General features: G+C 42.0%; 2 protein-coding genes across 4 annotated transcripts in view; one reads left to right on the top strand and one right to left on the bottom strand.

Annotated features, from left to right (window-relative positions):
- Window positions 1–635: 635 nt before the first annotated feature.
- ZNF891 (zinc finger protein 891) lies at window positions 636–11333 on the bottom strand. Its single transcript, XM_025401613.1, has 2 exons — window positions 11080–11333; window positions 636–2693 (listed from the first exon to the last, which is right to left on the bottom strand). The coding sequence occupies exon 2, from the start codon at window positions 2608–2610 to the stop codon at window positions 952–954; it is 1659 nt and encodes a 552-aa protein (XP_025257398.1). The 5' UTR covers window positions 2611–2693; window positions 11080–11333; the 3' UTR covers window positions 636–951.
- LOC112634329 (zinc finger protein 10) overlaps window positions 10898–20785 on the top strand; it is an 81837-nt gene continuing 71949 nt past the window's right edge. The window contains exons 1-2 of one of the 3 annotated variants that reach the window (XM_025401600.1): window positions 11444–11622; window positions 11705–11878. The gene's annotated coding sequence lies outside the window, so the exon portion shown is untranslated. Of the gene's footprint in view, window positions 10909–11443; window positions 11623–11704; window positions 11879–20785 lie in introns of those variants that run through there. The other 2 variants (XM_025401606.1, XM_025401604.1) reach the window with 2 other exon arrangements.

A 20785-nucleotide genomic window follows, 5' to 3' on the forward strand; every position in this document is an offset into this window, starting at 1 on the left:
CAGTTTGAGACCATCCTGGCCAACATGGTTAAACCCCGTCTCTATTAAAAATGCTAAAATTAGCCAGGCGTGGTGGTGGGCACCTGTAATCCCAGCTACTCAAGAGGCTGAGGCAGGAGAATCACTTGAATCTGGGAGGTGGGGGCTGCAGTGAGCTGAGATTGTGCCACTGCACTCCAGCCTGGGCAACAGAGTGAGACTCCATCTCAAACAAACAAACGAACAAACAAAAAACTTTTTCTCACAGAGAAACATGTCCGAATACAAGCAGTGCAGGGCTGGTACAACTATTTAAAGATTTCTTTGAGGAACAGGGATCTCTTTCTTCTACTTCATCCCTTGGCCACAGTTGTCATTTTCATGGTCACAAGATAGCTCTTTCAGCAGCTTCAGGAACAGCCAAGTCATAGGGACAAAGATGAAGTGCAAAAAGTAGAGATCAAGATAGACAGTTTTGTTCTCAGTGATATGTCTATTTTTGAATCAGCAGGAATGAATGATATGGCTACCCTTAGCTACAAGAAGTCAAAGAGTTCTATAACCACATACCTTATTGTTCTTGGCCAAGATGGAATTCATTAGTAAGGAAAGATGAGCTCAATGTTTGGTTGGCTGCTAGCAATAGCAGCCTCACTGGGCCAGAAAACAACTTTCATAAAAACACCAACAAAGCAGTAAAATATAGTCCGGATTCTTTGAACACAATGGAATTAACCCAGAAACCAACAATAAAAAGATAACTGAAAATATACATACCTCACATATTAAAAATACCTAATTCCAAACAGCCATGGATCAAAAAGTTGTAATTAGTATTTATAGAACAAAATGTTATATTACAAAAGAGCCCTTTATAACCTTAAATGGTTATTTTAGAGAACAAAGACTGAGACAAGGAGCTTGCAATCCACCTTAAGCCAATGAAAACAGCAATTCTACATTCGTTAACACTTACATAGTTTCTCTCTCAGTATGAATTCTCTTGTGTATAATAAGTGAAGAGCTCTGACTGAAGGCTTTTCCACATTGAATGCATTCATAGGGTTTCTCTCCAGTGTGAATTCTCACATGCCTCCTAAGGGAAGAGGAAACACTGAAGGCTTTCCTACATTCCTTACATTCATAGGGTTTCTCTCCAGTGTGAGTTCTTACATGCATTCTAAGGGATGAGAGCCCACTGAAAACTTTCCCACAGTCACTGCATTCATAAAGATTCTCTCCGGTGTGAATTTTCTTGTGAACTTTAAGGTGAGAGCTCGTGTTGAAGGCTTTTCCACACTCACTGCATTCATAGAGTTTTTCTCCAGTGTGTATTCTCTTGTGCACTATAAGGTAAGAGCTTGTGCCAAAGGATTTTCCACACTGATTACATTCATAAGGTTTCTCTCCAGTGTGAGTTCTCATGTGAGCCTTAAGGGATGTTTTTTGACTGAAAGCTTTTCCACACTGATTACATTCATAGGGTTTCTCTCCAGTGTGAGTTCTTATATGTCTCCTTAAGGTTGAGGAATCATTGAATACTTTACCACATTCTTTACATTCATATTGTTTCTCACCCATGTGACTTTTCTTGTGTAAAGTAAGATCAGAAATCCTTTTGAAGGCTTTTCCACATTGATTACATTCATGTTTCTTTTCAGTATGAGTTTGTCCTTGTTTCTTAAGGGATGACTGATGACACAGGGTTTCATTTTTATTACATTCACAGGAATTCTGTGCCATATGCAAATTGTTAGGTATGTGAAACATATTATGTGTGAAGTGCATTCCATGTTTAGAATATGTGTACTCTTTCTGTACTGTTTGATTTCTCTGAAGATGCCATAGAGTTGTATCACATTCATGACTTTCATAGAGCTTATCACTTACAGAGTTTTTCACATAATTGTTTATGATTGAATTGTGTTTCAAACGTCCAATCTCTGAGTAACATTTTTGGCAATGTTTACTGGCGAAAATGCTCTGTGAAAAAATAAGTTTTGATCTAAGTTTAGAGGTTTCCTCTAATTCATGATCATCACGGAATAGCTCCTGAGATACTGTTTTCTTTGGGGCATATGTCACTTGCCTCCAATGTTCCCCTGGAATCTTACACTGTTTTCTGATCTTATGGAATTCCCAGTCTTCTTTTAATGTGGAGGACCAATTATGCATTGTGAATTTTATCATTTTCACTGCACTGGATGGCTCCTCCCATAAAATTTTCTGCACAGTTGATTCTTTGGTTTTAGGTAGAATCTTCTGGTCTGGACAGATGCCTCGGGGAATTCTCTTTTCCATATTCCTTATCTCTTCTTGATCCAATGGGGAGATCACAGTAAGCTTGCACAATTGGTATTCCACGGAGGTGAGATTTCTATAGTTTTCCAACATCACATCTCTGTACAGACTTCTTTGAGCAGAATCCAGCATCATCCACTCGTCCTGAGTGAACTCCACAGCTACATCTTTGAAAGTCATTGGTTCCTGTAACCAGGTTGTCAGAAATATAGCAATCATCCTTTCCTCTTCAGCATTTCTCAGACGGAAATGGGCAGAGTCCTGTTTAGTGAAAGCCCATGTGGAAGATAGGTCCATAACTGCCACTTTTATGACTACATAAGCCTGCATAGTAGAGTGGAGAGATCAGGATGCTTCTGTTCTTGTTTCTCCAGTCCAGTCACAGGAGGGATGCATTTCACCCAAAGTCCTCCCTGTAGCCAAAGAAGCAGGTTCAGGTAAGAGAGCTGGAAACAGGGACCCATTTGGGGAAAGGTGAATACAAAATTGTAGACCCTCCCCGTTACATCCCAGCAAGGTCTAATGAGCTTAAAATCTTTACTGGGATTTGTACTGACATGCAATATAATGATCCTTACCCACTTCAAGAAATACCATCCTGATTCTTTGTACTGGCTTCTCCTTCGGACCACTTTGAGCTCTGGGTGGATGGGGCATGAGTTATTTTAAAAAATTAAAACTGAAGAGAACCAACCAGTAAAAACACATGGCTGTCAAATTAAATTTAATGTACTACTTGCTACTTTTTTAAGTTAACTTTTTGGGACAGAAAAATCATTTCGCTGTGAAACACACCTGTTATATATAAATTTCTTCTGTAACTTGTTTACAAGAATAACCTTACAGGACTGACAATTTGGCTGCTACCCTACCAAGGAATTTTATTGAAGTTAAAGGTGTATATGTGACTTTGAAACACATGTTCATTTCAATGAGAACATATGGACACAGAGTGGGGAACACACATTGGGACCTGTCGGGGGCGGGCAGCAAGGAGAGCATTAGGAAAAAGAGCTAATGCATGCCAGGCTTAATACTTAGGTGATGGGTTGATAGGTACAGCATATGTTACCTATGTAACAAACCTGCACATCCTGTGCATGTACCCTGGAACTTAAAAGAAACAGATGTTCATTTGATTACTTCCAGTTTAACCTCCCTCCCTTAAGCCCATATTGTCATCTATGATAGTTTATTCTATCTAACACTTGAAGGGGGTCAAGTGACAAAGGAAGAACCATGAACTGCATTCCCAAGTTTGGAGTGAGGCACTAACTATTAATATTAGATACTGTACTCTCCTGGATAATTTTTATAATGAATTTAATATAAATAACAAAATAACATAGAGTGTAAATACAAAAGATACATGCTTGGGGACTTCAAGAATCACGACAAATCACGAAACAATTTATTACACTAATATTTTTAAAGTTCTCACTTTTTGAAGACTAGGTAGTTAACCATCAAATGCAAGTCTTCTCTGTCAATACTGTACATCAACAGAACTCAGTTTTAATGGACAAAATTATAGAATTGACATTTTTATTTAGACAAAGATCTTTGACAGGTAGATTCTTTGTCCCTAAACCAGAAGTGTATATAGGTCTGTCACTTTAGGGAAACTCATTTAGAAATAGATTTTATCTGATTTGTTTACTGTATTCCTAGTACCTAGAAGAGTCCTCAGTCCATGGCAGAACTCAACAATCTGAGTAAACCAAATGAACCTATGATAACTAAGGTTTTGTGCATGGGGGTATTTTTTCCATACCCACACCTTTCTTTCAAGAAGGAAAAGGAAATCGTCAGGCTTCTGGGTTGGGTACAGGGGCTAATGCCTATAATCCCAGCACTTTGGGAGGCCACCACAGATGATTGCTTGAGTCCTGGGATTTGAGACCAGACTGGGTAACATGGTGGGACTCTAGGTCTCTACAAAAAATTTAAATATTAGTCAATCATGGTGGCATATGCCTGAAGCCGCAGCTACTCAGGAGGCTGAGGTGGGAGGATCACTTGAGTCCAGAAGGTCGAGACTGTAGTAAACCATGTTCATGCTACCACACTCCAGCCTGGGCAACAGGGTGAAATCCTCTGCTTGAAAACGAAAACAAAAACAAAAACACACACAAACAACAACAACAACAACAAAGAAAGTTAGGCTTCCTCTTCAAGAAAGAAAATATGTTTGCCCTGTAGTAAAAGATGTTAAGAATTGTATTGCAGGTTTAACCCTTCATTCCTCATAGTTTTATTTCTTTTCTAGTTATAGGACTAATTACAAACACTAAACAACTTTACTAAACAACAGGAAAAAATATTTGAATAAATGTTGAGATTCACTAGGTGAATCACTGTAGGATTTTGATTAATGTATGTATTTAACAGGGATTTCCTGAAATGTAGTTTTTAAAGTTCTATAGAAAATTAAAGATATATAAAAAAGGCAAATACTTTAAAATGCCTTACCCTATTACATTTCAAAATACATAATAAATCTCTAGTAAGTAAAACAATGATATTAGGGCAATAATAGAAAACAAAACAGTATCTTCAGAAACAGATTCATGTGTAGCTAGACATTTAGTACATAACAAAGATGTCACTTTAAATCGGTGGGGGGAAGGATGAACTATTTAATAAATGATATCAAGACAAATGGCTTTCTGTTTGGAAAAAAACACACCCCTCACATTCACAAATTCCAGATGGATTAAAGATGTGCATATGTGTTGAACAGGAATTCCAGAAGAGGGAAAAAAAAGGAAATAGAAAAGAAGCAATGTGAGATATAATGATTGTTTTTACTCCAAGCTGAAAGAAGGATACATAAGTCCTTGATCTGAAAGCCTGTATACCATGTGCCATGTAGAATACACTTTAAAAATATACCAGCTACCAGCTACACTGAAGGTAAACTACAATATCAAGAATAATGTGTAAAACTTTAAAGTTACTGAAGAAAAAAGGCTAATTATATACAAGGGAATATCCATTATACTGACTACAGAATTCTCAGTTGCAAAGATAGAGGCCAAGAAGGCAATACAATAGTATCTTCAAAGTACTAAAGGAAAACAACCACCTAGAATTCAATTGTATGCTAAAGACTGAGAGCAATATAAAAGGCATCTATGTGTGTGTGTGTGTTTACCACTCAAGATAGTTCCTGAAGAAAACTACTAAAAGGATGTAAGCTGAACTCAGAAGAAAGCAGTGGGGTGGAGGAATAAAACAAAAGCAAAGGAGGAATTAGAGGAAACAATGTAAGAAACAGAAAACAACAAACTTCAAAGCAACAACAGCATATTCAAAAGAGCAGACAGCAAGAGAAACTGGAATTAAAACAACATGGAGACATAATTTTTCTATGGAAAAACCACAGAGACTTCAAATTGTATAAACGTTATCTGGACCATGAGTCAGAGAAACAAATTTTAAAAATTTATGAGAAAACAGAAAAATCTGAACACTGCCTATATATTTATCATTTACTTATTTTTTAGAGACAGAGTCTCACTATATTGGCCAGGCTAACCTTGAAATCCTGGCTTAAGTGATCCTCCACCTTGGCCTCTTAGCCTCCTGAATGGCTGGGACTACAGGCATACCCTCCCCACCCCACCCCCTGGCTTTTGCCTATAAATTTGATATAAAGGAATTACAAATTTTGCAGGTGTGAGAATATCCTACTTAAGAAGGAGTACTTACATTCAGAGATACATTTTGAGCTATTTACAAATAATATACAATGTCCAAGATTTGCTTCAAAATAGAACAAGGGGGCCTTCTTCATAAGATGGTGCTGATGGCGAAGAAGGAAACTCCTGCCTCTCCTAAGGCTAAAACCAAAGCAAAGGCTTTTTTTTTTTTTTTTTTTTTTTGAGACGGAGTCTGGCTCTGTCGCCCGGGCTGGAGTGCAGTGGCCAGATCTCAGCTCACTGCAAGCTCCGCCTCCCGGGTTTACGCCATTCTCCCGCCTCAGCCTCCCGAGTAGCTGGGACTACAGGCGCCCGCCGCCTCGCCCGGCTAGTTTTTTGTATTTTTTTAGTAGAGACGGGGTTTCACCGTGTTCGCCAGGATGGTCTCGATCTCCCGACCTCGTGATCCGCCCGTCTCGGCCTCCCAAAGTGCTGGGATTACAGGCTTGAGCCACCGCGCCCGGCCAAAGCAAAGGCTTTGAAGGCCAAAAAGGCAGTGGTGAAAGGCATCCACAGCAACAACAAAAAATGAAGATCCACATGTCACTCACCTTCTAGCAGCCCAAGAACTGAGACTCTGGAGGCAGCCCACGCATCTTCAGAAGAGCACCCTCAGGAGAAACAACATTGACCACTGTGCTATCATCAAATTCCTACTGAGTCTGCCATGAAGAAGATAGAAGGTAACACACTTGTGCTCATTGTGGATCTTAAAGCCAACAACAAGCCTTCCTCACAGGCTTGTGAAGAAGCTCTATGACACTGATGTGGCCAAGGCCAACACCTTGATCAAGCCTGATGGAAAGAAGAAGGCATATGTTTGACTGCCTCCTGGTTACCATGCTCTGGATGTTGCCAACAAAATTGAATAATCTAAACTGAGTCCAGCTGGCTAATGCTAAATATGTATGTCTTCTCATCAGGAAACAACAAAATAGGATGATTGGTACACTATACTATTATACTTGTATATGTGTTTGAAAATTTCGTAATCTGAAAAATAATCAGAGATATTTCCTCTATGAAATAAGAATAGAACTCTATGGATTTTTTTGTAATTTCCCAGGAAATTAAAAATTATAATGTAAAAACTCCCCCAAAAGGTACAAGGGTTAAAAGATAAACTTAGGGCTGGGCGTAGTGGCTCATGCCTGTAATCACAGTACTTTGGGAGGCCGAGGCAGGCGGATCACGAGGTCAGGAGATCGAGACCATACTGGCTACTGTGAAAGCCCATCTCTACTAAAAATATAAAAAATTAGCCAGGCGTGCTGGCGGGCGCCTGTAGTCCCAGCTAAGCGGGAGTGTGAGGCAGAATGGCATGAACCCAGGAGGTGGAGCTTGCAGTGAGCCAAGATTGCGCCACTGCACTCCAGCCTGGGCAACAAAGCGAGACTCCGTCTCAAACAAAAAAAAAAGAAAAAAAATAAACTTAAGGAACTTTTCTAGAAAGCTGATCTTGGCTGAACACAGTGGCTCACTCCTGTAATCCCAGCACTTTGGGAGCCGAGGTGGGCGAATCACTTGAGGTCAGAAGTCTAAGACCAGCCTGGCCAACATAGTGAAACTCTGTCCCAGCTAAAAATACAGCAACAAAAAAAGCTGGATGTGTTGATGCACACCTGTAATCCCAGCTACTCGGGAGGCTGAAGCAGGAGAATTGCTTGAACCCAAGAGGTAGAGGCTGCAGTGAGCCAAGATGTGCCACTGCACTCCAGCCTGCACAACACAGTGAGACTGTCTCAATAAATAAATGAATAAAGCTGATCTAAAAGAACAAGAGTAAGTGAAAAAGAGACAACTATATGAGCAATTTTAAGGTCCAACCCCAGATTACTCAGAGTTCCAGAAAGAAAAAAAGGGAGGAAGAAACAAATATGGGAAAACTTTTTTTTTTTTTTTTTTGAGACAGAGTCACTCAAGCTGGAGTGCAGAGGCGCAATCTCAGCTCACTGAAACCTCCGCCTCCCAGGTTTAAGCAATTCTCTGCCTCAACCTCCCAAGTAGCTGGGATTACAGGTGCCGGCCACCACGCCCGGCTAATTTTTGTATTTTTAGTAGTAGAGACGAGGTTTCACCATCTCGGCCAGCCTAGTCTTGAACTCCTGACTTCATGATCCACCCACTTCGGCCTCCCAAAGTGCTGGGATTACAGGCGTGAGCCACAGTGCCCAGCCAGAAACTTCTTATTCCTTTAAAAAACACAGTATCTATCTAAGAATGTATCCATCAAAGCAAGTAATTTCTTTAAATATTAGAACACACATCATCATGAAATCTTTGAATACCAAAGAGCTCCAAGAGATGATAAACAGATTACACATAAAGCAACATTAGCAGGTATGAAATAGGACTTCTCAACAGTAACGGTAACACTGCCCCATTTCCTATCCAGCTTCACTGGCTTTCAAAATTCTAATGGAAAGTAACTTCCCACTGAGATTTGTATACTAGGTGAAAACACCACACAAATGTGAGGACAAAGTAATTTCTATTCATTTCTACAACTTTAATATATGTAGATCATATGGACCCTTTTTCAAGGCAGTAAGATTACAATCCACCAAACAGGAATAGAAGTGCTTTATAGGAAACAGGAGATCTAACACAGAGGTGAGATGAGGAAACTGATGAGGGTAAAAGGGAAGCCCAGTGGTATGCCAGTGTGCTGCATGCCTACAGAGTAACTGATCAATCTACGTTGTAGGGGGATGTCCAGAAAAGGAGAAAAGTGGTAAGACTGTATGACAGATTAGCCCTTGAGGAAAATGGAACCAAAAGACATTTTACATAGATTTAAGAAAACCTAAGTAAATGAATAAAAAAGGCAGTCATTATAAACAAGAAAGGTAAACCTTGTACAAGAAAGAAACATATTATGGTTCAGCACTACAGACTAGTCATCAAATGAAAACACTGAACATATTTATCCAAAATTTGTGGGAGAAATATTTGTAAAATAATTACATTGTGATTTAAGGATGTGGAAAGAAGGCAGCCAAAGTTCTTATTTAAAAATAATGTCTGAAATCAGTGAATAAAAAAATACTGAGAGGAGTTCGAAGCCAGAATTGCTTAAATATTTTCAAGTGGTTGCCACTGGGAAGAGATGGGGTTAAGGTGTTTCTTTTTTTTTATTATGAGTCTTTCAACATATTCAGCTCTTAAAAATGTACACACACATTTCTTGGAGCACAAATAGAAATAAATTAATTACCCCGTCAAATCAAGAAGCAGATGGCCAGGTGTGGTGGCTCATGCCTGTAATCCTAGCACTTCGGGAGGCCAAAGCGGGCGGACTGCCTGAGCTCAAGAGTTCGAGACCAGCCTGGGCAACACGGTGAAACCCCGTCTCTACTGAAAAATACAAAAAATTAACCGGGCATGGCAGCGTGCGCCTGTGATCCCAGCTATTGTGGAGGCTGAAGCAGGAGAATGGCTTGAACCTGGGATGCGGAAGTTGCAGTGAGCCGAGATCCTGCCATTGCATTCCAGCCTGGGCGACAGAGAGAGACTCTGTCTCAAAAACAAAAACAAAAATTGGCCGGATCAGCCGGGCTTGATGGGGCGTGAGGCAGGAGAATTGCTTGAATCCAGGTGGCAGAGGCTACAGTGAGCCGAGATCATGCCACTGCCCTCCAGCCTGGAGACAGAGTGAAACTCTGTCTCGGAAAAAAAAAAAAAAAAAAGTAGGAAAACAGCAACAAAGTAAAAGAAAATTTTAAAATTAAGAGCAAAACTTACTGTAACAGGACCCCCCCCCCAAAAAGACCAAAACAACCAAAAAAAAAAACCAAATCTACATTTTTGAAAAGACTAATGTACACTGATACCTTATAGCAGTAATCAAGAAAAAAAGAACACCTAGATAATTAGGTTCAAAAAAGAAAAAAATAACAATTACAGCAGTTATTTTAAAATATTAAAAAGTAGTGATTTTAAAAATCACCACAGAAATTACTTACAGTGATAAAATAGCATGGGCAATTTTATGCCAATAAATTTGAAAAATTACATTAAAAACAATTATCTAGGAAAAGGTATCTAAAACAGAATACAAACTAAAATACCTAATCAATGAGACTTTTAAAAAACTGAGTCAGGACCGGGCGCGGTGGCTCACTCTTGTAATCCCAGCGCTTTGGGAGGCTGGCAGATCACCTGAGATCGGGAGTTCAAGACCAGCCTGACCAACACGGAGAAACCCCCGTCTCCACTAAAAACACAGAATTAGCCACGGCGTGGTGGCTCATGCCTGTAATCGCAGCGACTCCGGAGGCTGAGGCAGGAGATTCACTTGAACCCGGGAGGCGGAGCTTGCGTGAGCCGAGATTGCGCCATTGCACTTCAGCCTGGGCAACAAAGAGCGAAACTCCGTCTCAAAACAAACAAAAATTGAGTCAGAAGTTAAACACGTACTAAATAAGACCAAAGGTTCTGCATGCAAATTGTACCAAACTTTTGGAGGCGGGGCGGGGGGCGGTGGGGGGTGGTGACCTGTTTTACAGAATAGAAGAGACTGTGCTGTCCAAATTATTATGAAGTTTATAAAATCTTGTTAGTATAACGGGCAAGGAGGGTACATAAAAAGATTAAAATGCAATCTTGTGAGCATAAGTGAAGTCAAAGGGAGACAGCCAATTGAATACACCAGAGTATTAAGGAAATAAAACCATATCGCATTCAACCACAGTATAATGCAATAGGTGAAAAAAACTATGGCTGTGATTCAACCCATTATTAGATTTGGAGATTCCAGAGGCTGCTGGACAGGGAGGCGTGCACCCTCAGCCCTCCCGTGTTGCTTAGAAAAGGAGGCAAACGCGCGCCCCCGGTCCCCCGGCGCTCCCTGCGTGGCACACACAGCCAGCCCGGGACCCCTCCGCCCCTCGCGCCCCTGGTCCCCGCGCGCCACTCGCACCCGGTAAGGGGCCCCTCCTCCCTCAAGGGCCTCTCCCACCGCCGCCTCCCAGGCAGGCTCCCCGAGGCCCAAACTTCCGTGAGGCGACGCCTGCACGCAGGAGAACTCAGCGGGCGAGCCTGAGCCCACGAGGGACGCGTCCCGGTTGAACAAGCCACCGCCCTGCACGCTCACCCATCCTCGGCGCCCGCCTCCAGGCGCCCGCGGTCCAGCCTAAGGGGGACGGAAGGCCGAACTACGTTTCCCAGGAGCTTGTGCGCCGCCCCGCGGAAGGAGTGTGGTCCGTGCGTCACGAGCGCGCTCTCGGCGGAAGGCCCGTCACGGAAGTGTCCGTCACGGAGTGGTGGCTGGGGCGCCGGCGGGGAAACGCCGATTCTAGGATCCCGGGGCGCGCGGCTGACGGGCTGGGGGCGGGGTGCGGCCTGAACGCCAGGCTGGGGCGCGTGCGTCACGGTGTGTGTGAGGGGTGCGTGTGCGTGCGTGCGCGGCAGGGGCGGGCGCAGGACTCATGGGGCGGGGCGGGGCGGGGCGCGTGCGCGTGCGTGACGTCAGGCCACGGGGAGGTGGCGCCGTAGTGCCCGGCCGGCCGCACACACCGCTCTGACGCCGCTGCTCGCGCTGCGCTGGGAATGGAGTCGCGTTCTCTGTTTTGCCGTTGCTGCTGCCTTTGTGACGAGGTCGCTTTCTCCCATCGAACCTTCTAGTTGCTTATTGCAGGTATACACGAAAGTGCTGAATTCTGTGTGTGCATCGTAATGAGACGCGTGTTGAACCCTTTAGTAACGTAGCAGTGTGTTAGCTTCGTATTTCTAGGTAGACGGTAATTTTGTCAATGAAAAATTTTAACGGTGATAGTCACCCCTTGCCTGAGTCACTCTCCCTCGCGCGGCCCAGGCGTTCACGGCGGACGTTCTTGTTCTGTGGAGAATAACGGCCGCGCCTGGAGATTGACGCAGAGTGGGCGGCGGTGGTAGTAAGTTTGAGCCAGGTATTTTGAGTAATACAAAATAAGGTTTCTTCTAGTCTAACTTCCATTTTTCCCCCAGCTGGGATAGATGTTTAAAATTTTACCAGTGGCCTTTCTAGCGTCTCTTGAAATAGTGACGCCAATTTGTGTGTGGTCTTTTTTTTTTTTTTTTTTTTTTTTTTGAGACGGAGTCTCGCTCTGTCACCCAGGCTGGAGTGCAGTGGCCGGATCTCAGCTCACTGCAAGCTCCTCCTCTCGGGTTCACGCCATTCTCCTGCCTCAGCCTCCCGAGTAGCTGGGACTACAGGCAACCGCCACTTCGCCCGGCTAGTTTTTTTTTGTATTTTTTAGTAGAGACGGGGTTTCACCGTGTTAGCCAGGATGGTCTCGATCTCCTGACCTCGTGATCCGCCCGTCTCGGCCTCCCAAAGTGCTGGGATTACAGGCTTGAGCCACCGCGCCCGGCCTGTGTGTGGTCTTTTAAAAACAAATCCTGCGTCTCTAGCTCCTAGCTTCCTCATCTTCAATTTTGTTTTGTTTTTTAATCAAATAGATTAACTAGAGGTGTGTTTGTTTAATCTACTTTGTTTTCAGAAACAGATAAGTTTATTATATTTTTATTTTCCCTTGACACTAGATTTGTTAATTAAAATTGTATATAGGTCATCTAACACATAATATGAGTGTCAAAGATAAGGTTAACATCAAGATTTGGTACGTAGATCCCACCCAAAGTGTATGCAGAAGTTGAACAATTTCAATTCTAGCTATACATTAATTGCAGAAAGAGACTTAATTAAAAAAAAAAGAAAAGTAAAAGGGAAGGCAGGATGTCACCCAGAATGCCAGCCAACAAATATTACTAGGTTAGAGATGACTGCAGTTAGCGCTCCGAGAACTGGATAGCTCACCTCCTCCCTACCGCTTTGAAAATCACCTCCACATTAACTTTTCTCTTGTGACACAACTAATCTCTTCTGTTTTATTATAATTGTTCCCCATCTTCCAAAGCCTCCTGGATGGTAAGTTGCACACGCTCCTGCCTCTTTCTGAAAATTACATTTGTTTTTTCATTAGTTCTCTCACCATGCATTTCTTTAGTTCTTAGCATATGCCAGTCACAAGGGCAGAGATTTGAGATACACATCGTAAATTAAATGAGAATATGTGCTTATCAGTATTTTATGTAAGCACCGTCTGGACATTCTACTTAGGACAATATTTAAGTAGATATGAGGCTTACCTTCTGGAAAAGAGATTACAAAATTATCCTTATTAATTAACTAAGTCCCCAAAATGAGAAGAGATTCAATTACTATCAATAATTTGTAGTAAAGTGACTGAAAAGGAAATAATAAGCTAATAGATTGACTTGCCGTCCTCAACAAGTTAGCACATACTTTTATTTTTAAAAAGTCTACACAATAGGAATAAAATAATTAATTTTAGCTAGAAATATATGTGAGCTATATGAGAAAAACTTCAAAACCTTACTAGGCAATGTAGAAGAATAAAGGATGAGTAAGAATAAAAACAGATTTGTTTATAGATTATATTCAGTTGTCAAGAAAATCGGAGAATTTTGGGTTTTTTTTTTTTTTTTTTTTGAGATGGAGTTTTGCTCTTGTTGCCCAGGCTGGAGTGCAATGGCGCGATCTTGGCTCACTACAACCTCCGCCTCCAGGGTTCAAGCAATTCTCCTGCCTCAGCCTCCCCTGGTCGCTGGGATTACAGGCTCCTGCCACAACGCCCAGCTAATTTTAGCTCTTAGCATATGCCAGTCACAAGGGCAGAGATTTGAGATACGCATAAGTTAACGAGCAACAAGAGCGAAACTCCGTCTCAAAAAAAAAAAACCATTATTTTAAGGAAACAGAAATTTCTTATTGTTAATATCTCTGTTGTGCCTACAAGAGACTCTTACTTTCATCAGCAGTACTCTTTCTGGCATGTCTCATGTCAGCCAGGACTTTCAGTTCTTCTGGCTATGAAGCAAGGTTGGGACTATGATATAGGCCACCTTTGTCTGTATATGTGCCTCTTTGTCTCATAACGAACATCCAAGAACATTACTTTTTTCTCTTTCCACACAATGTCTCCTTGCTGCCTGATCCTAACATTTCCTGTTAAATATTTTATTGTGAAAAATTTTGAACATACGGCTAAATTATAAGAAGTTTACAGTGAATACTTATAAACCTTCCCATCTAGACTCTACCATTAATATTTCAGTATACCTAATTTTAACAAATACCTGTCTGTCCCTATTTTTATCCATCAGTTCATTGTATTTTTTTATTTTTTTCAAAGTAAATTGACATGGGTACATATTCCCTAAAAATTTCAGAATGCCTGTGTATTAACTAGAATTCTATATTTGTTTAGGTTTTTCTTTAGATGTGAAATGTACAAGACATGAAAAGTGCAAATCTTTTTTTTTTTTCTTTTGAGACGGAGTCTCGCTGTGCTCCCAGGCTGGAGTGCAGTGGCGTGATCTCGGCTCACTGCAAGCTCCGCCTCCCGGGTTCACGCCATTCTCCTGCCTCAGCCTCCCAAGTAGCTGAGACTACAGGCGCCCGCCACCACGCCCGGCTAGTTTTTTGTATTTTTAGTAGAGACGGGGTTTCACTATGTTAGCCAGGATAGTCTCGATCTCCTGACCTCGTGATCCACCCGCCTCGGCCTCCCAAAGTGCTGGGATTACAGGCTTGAGCCACCGCGCCCGGCTGAAAAGTGCAAATCTTAAGTGTACATTTGCTGAGTTTTGACAGATGCAGTGTCTTTGCCTTTTGTATCTTTAAATATATCTTTGGCATGTCTATTGGCTACTGAGTTTTAACTTTGTGGCTGCTGGGTCCTTTTTGCTGATCATACCTTGCCCTTTGCTGAAGCAAATACTGGTAAACCTTTTCAGAACTTGAAGAGACTCTGTTGTCTTTATTAATGAACTCTATGTCCCCAAGTGAAATGCTGTGCCTGACGAGGTTGTGCCTGTCATTGTAAGTGCTGGTTAAGTATAGACAGATGTCAGAGTGAATGAATGTGAAGTGCTAAGCACTTTACTAGCCTCTTCCCAGGATTTTGAATGAGATTGTCTTAATTCTCAAGTGGTTCACTATCTCATAAGGGAGACAGACAAATTTTGGTACTGTAAGGCAGTGTTGAAGTGCTAGAACAGGGCATGGGCAGAGTCCTTCGTGTTTACTGACGATAGAACCACTGATTCTCTCTGAGACAGTGGGAAGGCCTCACAGCAAAGATGGCATTAAAGTGATCCTTAGAGAATATGGGGTAAATGTAGTGGGAGTTAAGTTGAAAAGGGTCAATAGTTGTGAAACTTGTACGCTAAGTGTTTGATTGGAGCTGTGCTTTGGAACTGCTTGTGCCTCAAATAGTAACTTTCATAGCCTTCTTGCTGATACTTGAAGCTTCTTTTCAGCCCATCTCTGCCCTTGTGGCAGGCAAAATAATGGCTCCCCAGAGATATCACCGGCACCTGGGAATATTTTACCTTATATTGCAAAATAGAATTTGCAGATGTGATTCAATGAAGGACTTCAAGATGGGGAGAGATTACCCTGGATTATTTCGATGGGCTTAGTGTAATAACAGGGGTCCTTAAAAGTAAAAGAGGTGGGTGGCTGGGCATGGTGGCTCACGCCTGTAATCCCAGCACTTTGGGAGGCCAAGGCGGGGAGATCACCTGAGGTCAGGAGTTTGAGACCAGCCTGGCCTACATGGTGAAACCTCGTCACTACTAAAAATACAAAAAAAAAAAAAAAAAAAAATTAGCCAGGTGTGGTGGTGGGTGCCTGTAATCCCAGCTACATGGGAGGCTGAGGCAGGAGAATCACTTGAACCTGGGAGGCAGAGGTTGCAATGAGCGGAGATCGTGCCATTGCACTCCAGCCTGGGCAACAGAGCAATACTCCATCTCAAAAAAAAAAAAAGTAAAAGAGGGGGAGAGGAAGGTGAGCATTCAGGGAAATATAACCGTGAAAGAAAGGCACAGAGAAATGTATCATTGCTGGCTTTGCAGGTGGAGGAAGGGTCAGGAGCCAAGGAGTGTAGATGGCCCAGACACTGGATGGGGCAAGGAAATAGATTCTTCTCTAGAGCTTCCAGAAGGAACACAGCTCTGCCAGCACCTTAATTTTAGCCCTCCGAGACCTGTATCAGACTTCTGACCTTCAGAACTGTTATATAATAAATGTGTGTTGTTGAAAACCACCAAGTTTTGATAATTGGCAGTGGTGGAAAACTAATACAGCCCTCTGTCCTTAAGAGTTTACCAAAGCAAAAATGGTCTCCCTTACTCTTCTTTGGCACTATATTTTGACTTTGCCTTAGAAGAAAAATGGTGTGATTATAAATATTTTTTGTGACCACATCTGGTAGAAAATACAGACTTCATTGTAACATTCATGTTCACAAAGTGAATTATAGTCTTTGTCTCCTAGGAGATTTTACCATTTGGAGGTGAGAAGAAAAGTCTCCTCTTTGCAAATATAAAGCTCACATTGTGGAATGGCTGCTGTTGTACTTTCTAACTCTTAACATTGGACCTTTTCTCATCGTTGTTCCAGCTTCTCCTTCCCCAGGAAGTTTTGCAGATTTCTGCAACCACGTTCTTTTATCCATTCTCTTCATGTCCGTGGCACTAGACTTTTCACATCTTTCCATGGTTATGGTCTGCTTGAGGGAGGGAAATTATTCTCATAGTTGGCGTTCATAACATCTTAAAAAGAGCTTCTCAGGTAGAGGACAGTCAGTCACTCTTGATAGCTACCTGAATGCTTTTTGATCTTAGTGTGTGCATATTGAGTTGTCTTTTGCCTTTCATGGGTCTGCCTTGTCTTACTGGGAAGGTTATTGGATCTCAGAGCCTCCAGACTACCTCTCATCTTTTGTTCTTACACAGCAATGACTGAGTAGTAAGTTGGGCTCCAAACTCTGCACTGTGAGCTGGGAAAGGGCACTCACTGCTCCCTGAATACCAAGATCCATTATGCTGCTGCAGCCAAAACAGGAAATAAATAATGCTGGACATCATCAAGCAGAGGATTTGAAACAGCTTTCCTCTGTGGCGTTGCAGTGTTCCAGGATTTCATTATATGAACTGAGCCTACTTTGCCTTCTCATCTCTGGAGGCTCTTCACTTCACTGCTCATGTCATCACTCCTGTGTGTCTCAGACTTCCGCTCATGACCCAAACAGCACAGCCTCTGCAAACTTCAGTATCCCTCTTTGTGACTTTTACCCCTTGTTCTCCTGGCTCTTTTATGTCCTTATTCTCACTGCTGTTCTTGGAGGTTCTCCTCAAATTTGTCTGCTCTTTCCTTGACTCACGTCTATACCAAAACTAGATCCTGTTGTTGATTGCACACATTTCTCACATTAGGCATTCTTCCTTCCCTTGCTCTGCGTTACCTGCACACATAGAAATCCCAGCCCAGAACCACTGCACAGTGTGCCTTTTCTTCTGTCCAGGCAGCGAGTGCTGCTTGAGGAAATCACAGCTAGGCAGACAAGTGTGACAGACATACTCTCCATAACCTCAGCTTATCTTTTGTCAGCAGCTTTTGCTAGTTTGTCACTGCATGGCCCAAACCTTTATCACTGTCCTCAATGATCATGGCCTCCTGTTGTTCCTCTCATTGTTAGCATATAGCCTTGCTTTCTTTTTTGACTCACATTTTTATTGAACTGCCTGCTAATTGTCAGCATCTCACCTATCCTGACTTCCAGGACGTAGGAAAGAATGAAGCATCCTTCTTCCTTTACAAACCTGATGCCTTCATCAGAGATTTGACCCCATCCTTTCCCCCTTCTCGCTCCTCTAGTTCCAACTCCCTTGTCTTAATTGCTTCCTCTGTTTTTAGTCTCCACTCTGACCCCACCACCTCTTCCACCTGCCCTTTCTCTTCCTTCTCCACTTCCAGACTTTTCATTCCTATTGTGGAATTTGTCTGCTGTTTCCACCAGTGTATTGAAACTGATCTCCTTAAATTATTAGTGAAGGCTTATCTAACCAATCCAATACCTTTCAATCCTTAATTTGTCTAACGCTATTTTGATCTACCCGTCCTTGAAATTTTACATATCTTAGATCTGTCTATTTGGTGGTTCTCTGCCTCCTTTTTGGGCTTCTCTTTCATTTGCTTCCTAAATGTTGATTTTTCTCTATAATCCTGGTCCTACCATTTATTTTACTCTTCAAGTTCTCTTTGGTTGGTTTTATGCCATGGTTTCATCTGGTAACACCATTATGTGGGACTATTGAATATTACTGTTTCTTAGTAAGCTTTGTATGAAATATGTCACAGGGTTGTTGATAGTAACATATGGTCCCCCTTAGACTCCTTTATTCATGTGTTTACTTAACCTATATCTTATAGCAGGAGAATATAGTTACTCTTAAATATGTGACAAAAGACCATCCTCCTCCCGAAAAGCTTGTCCTGTTTGAATATATAGCCAGGCAGCCTGAAAGGATTCAGATAGAATGCCGATGTGGAAGGCAGATGATGTACATCTGGATAACCCTCACATGTAAATACAGCCTCGTAGATGCCACTTCTCTGTGGCTTACTCACTGTGTTCATGTGGCCTACTCACTATGTTCAAAACCAATCACATCATTTCTCTGATACCTAACCCTTCTGATACTGTTCTCCATTTAGTCACACGGAAACCTGAGAGTCGTGTGAAGCCACTAGCCCTTTCTCACACCCACATTCAGTCAAATTCCATACCCAAATCTACCCGCTCTCCATTTCTACCATCATAGCCTTAATTTGTGTTCCCAAATCTTCTAGATTAAAGTATTGGCCTCCTACCTGATTTTTTTGCTACTATTATATCTTCCTCTAGTCCATTACGCAGGTACCCCTAGAATAGCACTTGGAAGACACTAATATTGTTTCCTGGCTTACAACATTTAGGAAAGAGTTCACATTTTTGCGAATGGCATTCTTGGCTGGCTGTGACCTAGATCTGGCCTTGCACACCTCTGGCCCTTTTCTTTTTGTTCCCTGGCCTAAACTATATGCACTAGAAGTATTGAACTTCTTCCCCATACACATAATCTTCTCAGGCACTGCCTTTGCTCACGATGTTCCCCATCCTCCCTTACCTACCAAACCAGCTCTGACACTCAGCCCATTCCTCCCTGAAACCATTAGGCTGTGTTAGAAACCACCTATGCTCCCATGAACCCTTGTCCATTGCCATTATTATAGCAGTAATCAAACTCTGCTGTAAAGTGTGTTTTCAGTTTCTTCAACTAGCCTGAGCTGCTTGAGGTAAGGGATAAATGCCTTGTTCACATTTCTATCCTCAGGGCCTGATACAGAGCTAGAAACATAAGTGTTCGGTAATGATTTATTAAAATGGCAGAAGTTCCAGATCTATACCACTAAGATAGTTATTAACTTACCAAGTGTTTCCTCAAAAATAAACAAAACTTCTGCCAGTATCCCTGCTCTGAGAATGACTGTGATACTTTAGAGAAGTCAGTTTTGGCCAGTCACATAAAAGGATCCTTTGTGATGGATCTGATTACTTCGAGAATGGTAGAAACCTAGAATTAAATAAATAATGGTTTACACCTGTGTTTCTCAACCTTGGCTAGACATTCATTTATACCAGGTGGAGCTCTTAAAAAAAAAAATCCTTAACCCCTTCTCAGATAATTAAATCAGAATCTCTTGGTGTGGGACTCAGGTATCAATAAATGCCAAACATACTTAACAATTCCAGTGTGCAACCAAAGTTTAAAACCACTGGGTTAGATAAAGGTTTGAGTGAGTTATCTAGAAGTAGTTGCTAAGGGAAATTAGAATTGAGTGAGACCTAACCTAAGTTATTCATAATTATGGTAGTTATCAGAGTGGACCTTATATGCCTGTCTAAACCAGCAACCTTACTGTAGTTTTGTTTTTTTTTAAATGAGAGCCTATTGAAAATTTATTAGTGACCAGAAATGTTGAGACCCTGTCTAAAAAAAAAAAATTAGCCAGGTGCAGTGGCTCATACCTGTAGTTCTTGCGCCTTGGGAGAATCACTTGAGCCCAGGAGTTTGAGACCACAGTAACCTCCCTAGGATGCCAGTACTATTTCCAGATATGTCATTTGATTAACAGTATCTCATATATTGACTTGTGATTGACTTCTTTGTGATTCCACACATATGTCCTAATCCTGCCCTGTACAACAACTCAGAATAAATATTATTCCGAGGAGAGGATGTACAAATGTGTGAAAATTATTTTCTTGCTTCCTTTGAGTAATTTTTTTCAGGCTGAATATTTCCAGTTACTTCAGCCTTTGCTTATCTTGAAAAGCAAGCTCTATGAGGGAAGGACCCATGTCTGAATGGCTACTACTCTATTCTTAGCCCCTAGAATAGTACTTGGCATATTGCAAGTACTCAGTTAATGTCTGGTGTAAAAAGGGATGAATAAAGGAACCATCTGGGTTCATTTACCTCTTTATCTGACTTCTTAAAAGGAACCTTGTACTCCTGTGATAACATCCATACAAAGTATATATAGCATCCACTTGTATATCTTAATTTCCTTAAATAGTATGTCATTACCTTCATTGTCAGCTGAAATTTGTAGGCTGGGGGCGGTGGCTCAAGCCTGTAAACCCAGCACTTTGGGAGGCCGAGGCGGGCGGATCACGAGGTCAGGAGATCGAGACTATCCTGGCTAACACGGTGAAACCCCGTCTCTACTAAAAATACAAAAAAAAAATTAGCTGGGCGTGGTGGCGGGCGCCTATAGTCCCAGCTACTCGGAGGCTGAGGCAGGAGAATGGCGTGAACCCAGGAGGAGGAGCTTGCAGTGAGCCAAGATCACGCTACTGCACTCCAGCCTGGGTAACAGAGTGAGACTCCATCTCAAAAAA

This window comes from Theropithecus gelada, chromosome 11 (genome assembly GCF_003255815.1).
Source record: "Theropithecus gelada isolate Dixy chromosome 11, Tgel_1.0, whole genome shotgun sequence".
In the NCBI taxonomy this organism is placed as follows: domain Eukaryota; kingdom Metazoa; phylum Chordata; class Mammalia; order Primates; family Cercopithecidae; genus Theropithecus; species Theropithecus gelada.